This window comes from Oncorhynchus clarkii, chromosome 12, assembly GCF_045791955.1.
Source record: "Oncorhynchus clarkii lewisi isolate Uvic-CL-2024 chromosome 12, UVic_Ocla_1.0, whole genome shotgun sequence".
In the NCBI taxonomy this organism is placed as follows: domain Eukaryota; kingdom Metazoa; phylum Chordata; class Actinopteri; order Salmoniformes; family Salmonidae; genus Oncorhynchus; species Oncorhynchus clarkii.
The window spans coordinates 67,791,400-67,802,771 of NC_092158.1; the positions used below are offsets into that span (position 1 = coordinate 67,791,400).

The window sequence follows — 11,372 nt, forward strand, 5'->3', positions numbered from 1 at the left end:
GCAAGGCGGTGGAAGGCCACTAGATGGCAGCAATGGCATAGTTGGGGAAACGAATCCTTGGTGGGCACAGTGTACGCAGACAGGTTTAATCATCAAGCCGATTATAATTATGAGCAGGCAGTTTCATGCGTTCAATAAAAAGATGAATTCGTTTTTGTTGCCGTTAAAACTAATGAATGGTCCGCTATCGCCTAACACAATGTATAGCTTACATACCCTGTGTAGTGAACATGTTGCCTTTGTCTTCCCTATTACACATTTATTTCCATATAGGCACATTTTAAAACGCCAGATTGAGAAGCATTGTGTGGCGTGTGTAGCCTATAATAAAATGTTTTATTTATAATGCAATTATAATGCAATTCAAACGAAAGTAGGCTAAACACGAATGGCAGTAAAATTGCATAGAACATCGTAAACTAAAGATTCAGAGAGTTACGATATTTAGAGGTGTAGGCTAAATAAAGAATTTCATCCGTTTCCGTTTCTTCCATCCTTATATGAAAGTAGCAGGTGATCCTTGTACATTTGAACAATTGTTTATTTTAAGAGACCTACATGCCCTCTTGCCATCAAATTCGTTCAACATTATCATTTCAAAATCGAAATAATTCTTAAACCTATGTTTTCCAATTATATAATATCGTACCAGTTATACCAATTCCTAAATCTAAAGCATCGCAATGTAATCTAAAATAGGCCTACAAGCAACTTTTGTATGCTATTAAATTTCTTTACATATACTATAACATTTACCACAGACACATCTTCATTGTCCATGCTTAATTTCACCTAATTATGGCCTATATTGAACAATTAAAACGATATTTAGCACAGACTGATATGGAACATAGAACGCTCCACCCTGCAGCAGACACGTCCAATCACATTTTGAGATTTAACAACTGAAACGCTTCATTGGCTCTTGCTATGAAGGCGGGGGATGTTGACGTAAGACCCTGACGTCCAATCAAAACAGACACCACACCCCATGTCTCATGACTATTCACAACTGAGATTACCATTGAAAATATTCATTTCAAAAGACACTGTGGGCTACAGCCTTCACTGCTCACAGGAACCCTTTTCGAAGAAACAAGAAAACACAGTGTCAAATTAGGTATGATATATGGAACAAGAGCCATTTTGACAACACAAAATATACATTTTAATTAGCTTGACAACAGGCAGACTACATTTGAAAAAAAGAAGCTGTCAATAGAAATCAACAAAGCGAACAATTATTAGCCTCTTCTTCGTTGGCGTTAAAAAAGGAAATATTAAAAGTGTATTTGTCCATCATAGGCTAGTAACAAAATATGTTATTCTTATAGTCCTAATGGTGTTCTCAGTGCTTTAGAAAAAACATGGGCCTAACCAACTACACCAACTTCGTTTTAGTATGAATACAAAATAATTCTAAAACATAAATTAAACATGGGGTAACCTGACTTTCAACTAGATACAGGACTAACTGTAACACTACACAGGCTATTGCCTTTTTCTGTTAAGTTTACAAAGCTTTAAAAGTGTAGTATAACAACTTCATATTTCAAGTTCTCTGTAACATAACTTCAGAATTATTGAAGCCCAAGCAACAGTTTCCCTAGTTGTGTAGGCCTGCACACATTACAACAAAATGCAGTTGATTTCTTGGTTTGGTTAAAACATTTCTTTACAGAGTATTTTGGTGGGTTAAGAAAAATTAACAAAATCATATGCTATAATATCTTGCAATTTATTGCAAATCAAATAAATTAAATAGATTATTTCCAAAAGACATACATACAAAATGTCAGCTTGCCTTCATATGAAAAATGCCCATACCTGCCACTAGTTACCATAAATATAGCCTATTTAAGCATAAAACGCTAAATACACCTTTAATATTTACACATACATTCCTACTGTCCATTCCACTGTAAGACATTTGACCTTTGGACAGGCGGTGTAGATCATTTGAGTATTGACCACTTTATTTGTTCTTTGGCAGACTGCATTATCTGGAAAGAAAAACCCCAGAAAGAACACTTTCAGATTCAATGTGGAAAAACAACATTAGCACAGATCATATAGTAAGTAGCCTATTACAGTATGCAGTGTGTTATATTTATTGTTCATTGTGACACTTCAACCAGTAGGTGTCCCTGTTGTATTAATGTGAATTTGAATGGAACTGCTCACGCTTTCATTATTTACATGAAATATGAGCTCCTTAAACTTGCAAGTGTAACATCAAAGGTTGTAAGTGTATTTTGTATAGTAGACACAAAAAAGTGACAGTCAGCTTCTCTGAGCAGACAAATTAATTTTCATCTTGCTTAGAAAGAATTTAATTATATTCAACATTGGCAATGACATGATGCAAGTGTGACTCAGTGATTTATAAAATGTCACTCTTCCTGCTAAAACGAAATTCCACAAGAGAAACAAACTGCATTTTTTGGGCTGTTGAAACAGAGATGCATAGCATAAAACTACACACCAGGGGGCGCAAGGAACCCAGCTAAAATGATGAACTTGTGACTAGCGTTTACTGTCTACCTCTAGTCGTTTACGGTTTCGTTTAATGTTAGTGTTTATTTTTTTAGGTTTATTGTCAAGGTCTAGTGTTTTTATATAGGCACCATGACAATTCCATTTCTATTAGAGGATCGAAAGGTATTGTCATTGACGTTTGGTTCCAACAAGGGAGAGAAACTGCCACAAGACAAATAGTTAATAGCTTTAGATATGAACCCTTCCTTGCAAGCAGGGTCTGACTTAGGAGTACAGGGCAGTCTGAAAGTCACACAGAGAGATGACCAGTATAGAACAGTCATGATGTGTCCATTCTATACACGTCATATCTATCTGCAACATTCTGGTCTTCTGAACACGCCCCAAGAGACTCAAAATGTCCCATGTTGGAGGGTTAGGAGTGAGAGGACTTACATTGGAGGTCATAGCCAATTTGTCCGTAATGTGCTGTGAGGGTTAAAGTAGAGGGTTAGGAGAAGAAGGAAAGAGGAAGAAACAGGCAGAACATTGCATGAAGGTAAGAGCAATTCAGCAGCCATGTTGATCATGCAATGTGGCACATTCCATAATTTACTATGCAGGTGTGAGCATGGCATCAAATCCAGATGCAGGTTAGTTCATGCTGGCAAAGCTTCAAACAATCAGGTACTATGAGTAGTAATATAATTGTCAATTTTCAAATGGAACAATACTGGGAGACAATTATCCATATATTGTGTACTGTGGCTTTATTCTACAGAACATTTAGTATAGAAATGATGAAAATGGGTAACTGGAAAGACATGAATCAGGGCTGGGGTCAAATCCATTTAAAATCCAGTCCATTCAGGAAGTACACCAAATTCCAATTCCAAAGCATTGAAGATAATTTGAATTTTGGTGTACTTCCCGAATGGACAAAAATTCAAAATGGAACTGACCCCAACCCTGATAAGAATCATGTTATAGTTTATATGCAAGTAATATACTGTACATGACAGTAGAATAGAAGGTTATGTCATCAGGTGTGAGCTGAAATTAATGGCTAAAGCTGTATCAATGGAAAAGATAATCATAGTCTATACATGCAGTGACATTGCTTTGTTTGTGTGTGTGTGTGTATGACCTCACCTGGGCCACGCTCTGCTCTGACAGTGGGTTCTCATCCGCCTGGAATAGATAAAGTAAAAGAGGGGACATGACGTCATAGCAATCACACACCATTAGGGGCTGTGTGTGTGTAAAGAGTCAAACACATAAAGCAAGCAACAACTAAGATAACATAATACCCTTATAACAATCATGTGATGCCTTGCATTGCTAATGTAATGTAATGCACTCTGACACTGGTGAATATGTCAATGACCACCGCAATCCAATCAAAATGGCTGCCTCACACAAGGCATGCATTGTGCAAGGGAGTACTAGAAAGGGCCCCGCTGCTCTTAAAGTGTACCAACACCTATGGTATTTCCTGGAACCCCATACGGACTCCTTGAAACACTCTGGGTAACCTCAGTCTAACCACTGACAAACCCAAGCAAGACAGACTTAGTGGACAGTTGTTCCAGCATTGTGAACCTAAAGTGGCATGCTCTCTCACCATGCAGTTACCTGCACTGGATCTCCCTCAACCCCTCCCTCCCTCCCTCCCTCACCCCCTCCCTCACTCGCCCTCTCTGGTTGTTGGGGCAGTCTGTTGCTATGCACACTGGCTTCTGTCCGTCTGTCCATCAATGTTACCAACGATGTAATCAAAGAGGTCGAAGCCGTAGGCTTGCTCTGAACCATCCAGCTGACAGTGTGAGGAGATGGGTGGGGTCGGGGGAGAGAGAGGACACATAAGAGGAAGATGAGATGGACTTGGGTGTTGAGGGGATGGTGGGGAGGGGGGCTGAAGACTGGCATTTGGTGTTGTGACATCAAATAAGTTAATTAATTTTCCTCAAACATACAGGTTATCAGATTCCACAACAATCCCACTAAACACAATCCCTACCTCAAATCGGTCCGAAAATATCATAATTTCCTATAGTCATCTGTGTCTTGGAGTATTGTACTCATATCAGAATCTGTATTCATCCATACAGTAGACACAGCCCGTGATTGTAGGTGTCTTACCCTGTAATTGACCTTCTGGATGACCTGTTGGGGGTCGCTTTCCAAGATCACCCTGGTAACACAATGCTAGGGTCAGTAACTCAGAGAACACAAGATATTGTACCAGTAACTCCCAAACCCCAACTCCATCCCATGAATGATACGTCAAATCAAAAGTTTTTGGTCGTGTACACAGTTTAACAGATGTTATAGCGGGTGCAGTTTAATTATTATGTTAATAACTACTAACAAGGCAGTAAAATGTCAAACAAGGACACAAATAATCCAACATTTTATCAAAACAAGAAATGTGGGAAAGAAACCAATTATCAACACAAATAGCAATGTAACAGTAATCCAAATGCAATCTATACGTTACCCCCCGTCGATAATTTCGTCCACTACTAAGAAGACTCCGTCCAGGTTGTCCAATAGACACCTTCTCTCCACATTTTTCCTGGAAGTAAGAAAACTTGATTGACTTACTTGAATTGTAGTTAGTACGTGGAGCCCAATCTGTGATTGGGTCTCATATTATTGCCTTGTGACCAGAAATGTAGGGGACACTACTGATCATGTCACCTTAGGCTATTCTGTACATTTCATACACCGACTTAAATTAACTTCCTGTAGTACCAGTTGTCAAGGCTTGACATGATACTTAACAGTTGGCATTTTGTTTTTGTTAAATAGGAGAAAAACTGCATGAAATGAGTAGAGAGCAAATAGATGAATTGACTCTCTCCCTCCCTGCATTGCTACTGCATTGGTTTCTATGGTAACGGCTCCAGCCCCTGTCAAGCTGTTCCACTACACAGAGGGCTCTGGGTGTGTCACTGTCATCCGATCATAATTGAACCCAAAATAAACAATCACTAACTTACTGCGGGCATCAACTGTTTCGGTTCCCATATTTTGAACGCATGAAGGAAACAATTACACCAGAGTTACTCAAATCAGAAATGAACTTTTCTAATTTTGTTGACCTGTCCCCATATTTACATGAGTGATGTTTTCACTAATTATTTACAACAAAAAAAAATGGAATAATCGTTTCTTGTGTGGCTGTTGACTTTGTTACGTTTTTCTCCTCGACGTTACTATAATCGTTAGCCTCTAAAAAGGTTGACTGACCTCCTCACTTTTAAAATGTGAGGTTACTTCAACATAGGACAACACTTGTACGCTTACCTTAGGATTTGACCGAGGGACTCAAACAGACAGTTCAGTACAGCCATGAGCATGAGCTATAGGAAGAGAGAGAGAGCAGTGGAGGATGAAAGGAAAACAAGAGAATTGAGAGGTATAGATGGAAGCCAGGAGAAATAAACATAGAAAGGGTGTGGGAAAGAGAGAGCAAAAAGTCAGATGTGGTTGAATCACTCTGCTTGTTATATATAAATGCTGAGATGCCATAAAGGGGCTGGTTTTTCGCTAGCAATGTACACAGCAACAAGAAGTGCTAAAGAAAATGAAATTATCAGCCACTTATTCTCATGGGCATTTTCTATATATAGGGTCTCCATTGATGACGTCATGCAGACAAATGACCTGTGGCATGTATTCATGGATGCCAATGGCAGTCAGGCTTCCCCAAAAATGTACCAATATATACATTATATATTTTTAAAATCTTTTGTCTCTCCGAGTTTAATCATTTTCATTCAATTTTTAAAAGAGCCTGAATGCATCTCACCGGAGCAAGCATCCGAGCGAGCCAAACAGCAGCCCTCTGTCTCTACGTATCGGCCATCTATCTGATGCCGTCTGGTCCAAACTAGTATGACATTGTTGCCACCTGTAGCATTGAATGCAAGGGAAGTCAGTGAGCATTTGGCCTCCCTTGATTTAAAACTGTTTTTTTTATTGCCAATCAACATTGAGCTAAACTGAGCTCAACTGTGAATAGTCCTGGCGCACCAAAAAAAAAGAACCAAAAAAAAGGGAAGCCAGTCTGGATTTTGGAATCACTCCAATCAAATCGCATTGTGAGCATACGTCATTGACAGAAACAACTTCATTTGTTGCATCTCATTGTATTGTTGTCCTCCGGTGCCTAGCTAGCTAGCTCAAATTGGCACTTTCCCAAATTAGCCATGGATGGAGATAGGGATTTGGACTTGTGGTTGTAATGAATTATCTGTACTGGACAATGATTACAATGGCGATTCTGATCCAACCATTAATACATTGTGCCCCTGGCCTGAGAGGATGGAAGTTCAATATGTAGCTAGGTGTAGTAGGCTAATGTTAACTAGCTAACGTTGCCTGTGAAAGGAAGTTAGGCTAGCTAGCAAGCATTTTTGCCAGGTAGTCTAGGACAACAAAAAATAAGTGCGTACTGTATAACAGAGTGATAGAATGTTTTGTCAACATGAAAGAGAGGAGGATGGCATTGTCGTTTCTCTACAAGTAGGGTGAGTCAACATGTTTTCCTACTCGCACAAATGCGCACTCACACAGAAATCCGAACCATGGACAGCCACATCATATATAGCTTACGTTGATTGGACTAAATTGTTTTTGGTATCTTTTAGTTGTCACTATATTAGACTAATCAGGGGTGACTTGATGATGTTGAAATGTTGCTGGAGTAGTGGAGGCAGCGCTTTGTGGATTTCACCAGACAGAGGTTGCTCTCCGGTTGTGTGATAAAACAAAGGTGTGGTTGAACGTATTCTACCACTGAGTCTTCTTATTGTCTTGGCTTTCAGGCATATATACACACACCTAATTAATATAAATTATATATTATATATATATATATATATATATAATATATATATATATATTTATATTAATTAAATATTATATATATATAATATATATATATAATAATAAATAAATAAATTATATATATATATATATATATATATATATATATTTATATTAATTAGGTGTGTGTATATATGCCTGAAAGCCAAGACAATAAGAAGACTCAGTGGTATACACACACACTTTTATTTTACCTTCATTTAACTAGGCAAATCAGCTAAGAACACATTTTTATTTTCAATGACGGCCTAGCAACAGTAGGTTAACTGCTTTGTTCAGGGGCAGAACGACATATTTGTACCTTGTCAGCTCAGGGATTCTATCTTGCAACCTTTCGGTTACTAGTCCTACGCTCTAACCACTAGACTACACTGCCACCCCACATACACCTATATATACATACACACACACACAAGACATAATAATTAGCAGGTTAAAGATGAAACAACGCAATTATCACAACACAGGTTGTAATAGGGGGGAAGCCATTTTTACCCATGCACCGCTACTGAAAATGACATGTTGCTTTCTGAGATCCGAATTCTAAATTGATATGCGAGGGCTTAACGCAGACTTTGTGTGAATTATGCATTGATGTCAATGCAAGATTTGTGCAAAAAACTTGAGTTGCATGCGGACTGCGGATCTCAAGTCAGGATCTGGGCCATAATGCAGTCTTTGAAGCACCAGTCTAGCCTTGTACTCCTTCTGCATCTGAAGCACATTACCTACCTCATTCTCCTGTGAACTGCCCACCACGTAGAAGAACAGGTCAATGCTGCACTTATACACGATCGTCATCCCCTCCACAAATGCAATCTCATCTGCTTAGAGAGAATGAAAGAGCGAGAGAGATAGAGAGCGAGACAGAGCGAGATGCTGAGATTTCAAGCCACCAAGTGATCTTTATTGCAACGTTGAAGCACATCCACACCTTATTCACATATACAGACATACCCAAGTGAGAGGTTTCATGGATGTCGCCAATAATGGAGGCTTCCAATTTAAACGAGTGTTGTCATATAAAATGCTAATCTCCTATGTGTGTGGGGAAGAAGGGATGGAGAGGAAGGAGGGATATCGAGATGGAGAGTGGGTATCCTCCTTAGGGGCAGGTGGACCCGGGGTGTCAGGTGACTGCTGTGAATTTCATTGGAACAAAAGAGTGTGAGAGCTGTCTGTCGCTGAACTGGTTCCCTCCCCTTTTGTTCACTGTAACATGAGCTTGGGAGGACTGAAGAACCCAGAGGAACCAATACTGTTTCTCAACTTTTAGACAAACTAACCAATAAGGGTTGATCCACAGGCTAATACTATACAGCTAACACTGCCTCATGCTTTTCTATGCTGGAGGATACACAGAAGGTGTGTGTACAACGGGTCGTGACCTAATAATGCTTTTCACACAGTATCCTATTGACGAGAAGCCAAAGAAGACTGGTACACATATGCAATGATGTACATTATGATCCTGTTGATACTGATTTCACTGACAGTGCACATCTTCTCAACTCTCACCACATTGCTAGAAGCTTTTTATATATCTATTTTTTAATCTTAGTGGTTCATTAAAACTATAAAATGGACCAGAATATCAGGCCTCAAGCTCAACTATCCACTCCAATAGTCTCCTGGGAACATTTTTATGGGGTAAAAACTTACTGTCAGCTTTGTGTGTCTTGTTGAAAACGTTCTTTTCAAAGTTCTTCTGCTCCTTCATGGAGGGGTAGAGCTCTTTGTCGTAGTACTAAAACACAACAAAGACAGAATTTTGAGTCATTAGTTATGATTAATACACCATCTACAACAAGTGCTCATTTGGGGCAGTACTCACAATGTCGACTCCACAATAACCAACGTGGGTCGCTATTGGACAACTGTTATTAGCATACCTTTGATAGAAGTCTATTGCCATCGTTATCCAAAATGAAGACCGCTTTCACTGTGTAAAGTGAGGGTTCCTGAAAGACAGTATGACCACATGTTGACCAGAAATAAGGACAATTTGCATTTCCATAGGACCTATGCATACTGAACACATTCCTAACAGTTATTACTAGAGCACTGATGATGATGATGATGATGATGATATTGGTGATGATAATACAGTCAAGTTATTCAAAAGCATGAGGAATACGACAATATCAGGAAGAGATGCGAGTGTAGATGACGATGGTCCCAGAGCCTTCAGTTACTTCCATCCCACGGTGCCTTGGTTGAACCGGGCCAAAGTTCTGTTATGCACTGACTACCACAGACTCAGAGCCTAAGTGTATCACAGAACTTTGGCCAGGAACATCACATTCAGGACTTTAGAGTTGAACTGGAGGAAAAGTCCAAACCAGTCATCCAGATGTCTATGGCAATTAGAAACAGTCAATAGTGGAACGAATTCCTTGAACAGTTCAATGAGGTGCAGGTGTCAGGTAACCAGTCCTATGGTCCTTTGTGCAACATTACTTTATGCATTAAGTACAGTGAATATCAATATCAAGAGTGCATAACTTATTGAAATCCACATCCAGACACTGTGGTGTGCAGCCATAATGACTGCCTACTAACAGAAAACACTGCAATTTACATAGAGCAATACATCAGTTAAAATGTTATCAGTAAAAAAATAAAAATACAATTTTAAAAAGTTTGTATATATACGAGAGACAAAGAGATATCTTTTGAGGCTGGGGGTCAAGTGCTGTACAGCGGGTGTTAATCAACGAAAAGTAATTGCGGCCTTGTCCAGAGCTGCTTGTATTATTTAAAGTTTAAATTACAGTATAAAAAAACAACTACTGTAAAGTCGAAACGTAAACCTTAATTTATCTTAGTACAATGATAATCTGTCTAGAGTTTAGCTCAAAAGTGTGAAATTATTCTATACATATTTTGTTAAAAAACCCACCTGTGGAATCAAGTTTTTGGTAAGCGTAAAATGCTGCGCAACGCACCTCCTCCGGTTGAAACCAAATATCGTAGACGTGGCACACAATATATTCAATGTTCACCCTTCAATGCTTGGGCAGGGTGATGTCACAGTTATAGTAAAAGTATAACGGATAACCGACACCTCATGCCATTCATTTAAGTGTAAATCATAACAAATTGGGTTATAATATCAGATATGTGACATGGGGTAGCTTTTCAAACAGTATGCCCCTCTCTCTGGGATGATTTGGCAACTGTTCGAGTTTGTACAACAGCAATTGCCCATTGACGAGGAAAAAGTACAACACATGTTGCTGCTGGTTGTGGAATTTCAGTACGCTACACTCAAATAGCGCATAGACTACATTCAGATAACAACGACAGTCGTGCAGAATACAGTACCTCCTAATGTCTGCTATCGCACCTGAAAAGATTAGATCCAGCCAGTCAGAGACCTCAAACAATCACGTCTTAGGCTGGCCATACTGTAAAATACTGAATACAACATCTTACGCAGCAAAGGGCTATAATGAATGCTATTCAAGCAATGGCCGACGAGGCCTAATCATGCGTTTGCAAGGTAATGCTCGTTTAGAAATATGTTTAAAGAGCCATATCCCTACAGATTGCTTACCAGAGACGCGATCTCCATAGTGGTTCTCTGGTGTTGACGTGGACAGGTTTGAGCTGTCATTCTAGTAGACCTCGCAAAATCCTCTGACTCATGGGTGGGCGGGCCTGGAGGAGGCTCCGCGAAACCAAGCCCTTCATTCGGCCATGTTGGCTCCCTCTAGTTCGTGAATGATGTTAGGTCCTTGTTCTCTAGGAACCACAATGGTGTCCGTTTCTTATAGCGGTGCTTTTACGCGTTACTCCAAAATTAACACCGATGAGGTTTTTGGTGACTTCACCTACTTCATATGGCCAAGCAGTGCATTATGGGACATTATGCATATAAATCCCATCAGTAGTATATTTAATCGCATGTGTTTAGTGCATGTCATACATGAATTACTCTTGTTACAAGTGATAGCCTACTTTACTCTAAAATATGTGATTCAATCCATGTTGCG

At 39.3% G+C, this 11,372-nt stretch overlaps 1 protein-coding gene across 8 annotated transcripts; it reads right to left on the reverse strand.

Moving 5' to 3' along the window:
• Positions 1–523: 523 nt before the first annotated feature.
• On the reverse strand, positions 524–11,135 carry LOC139421091 (coatomer subunit zeta-1-like). 8 transcript variants are annotated; one of them, XR_011635589.1, is made up of 11 exons: positions 10,934–11,122; positions 9,267–9,335; positions 9,037–9,121; positions 8,107–8,198; positions 5,791–5,846; positions 4,979–5,056; positions 4,621–4,672; positions 4,174–4,294; positions 3,631–3,669; positions 2,935–2,967; positions 1,145–2,003 (listed from the first exon to the last, which is right to left on the reverse strand). XR_011635589.1 is itself a non-coding variant. In XM_071171623.1 (10 exons), exons 1-10 carry the CDS (start codon positions 10,991–10,993, stop codon positions 1,956–1,958), a joined length of 612 nt encoding a protein of 203 aa, XP_071027724.1. In that variant the 5' UTR covers positions 10,994–11,122; the 3' UTR covers positions 1,145–1,955. The 8 variants fall into 8 exon arrangements, 4 of the variants coding, with proteins under 4 accessions (XP_071027726.1, XP_071027725.1, XP_071027724.1 ...); XR_011635588.1 differs by having other exon boundaries at positions 1,894–2,003; positions 8,107–8,201; XR_011635591.1 differs by lacking the exon at positions 2,935–2,967 and having other exon boundaries at positions 10,934–11,135.
• Between the last annotated feature and the right edge of the window lie 237 nt (positions 11,136–11,372).

Bases quoted from the DNA above. Each gene is read 5' to 3' on its own strand.
- LOC139421091 (XM_071171622.1), bottom strand. From the start codon at position 10,993: ATGACAGCTCAAACCTGTCCACGTCAACACCAGAGAACCACTATGGAG. The intron at 5,847-8,106 runs GTAGGTAATGTG...CTCTTCCTATAG, and splicing joins GCAGTTCACAGGAGAATGAG to CTCATGCTCATGGCTGTACT. The intron at 4,673-4,978 runs GTAACGTATAGA...TTGTGTTACCAG, and splicing joins GACGAAATTATCGACGGGGG to GGTGATCTTGGAAAGCGACC.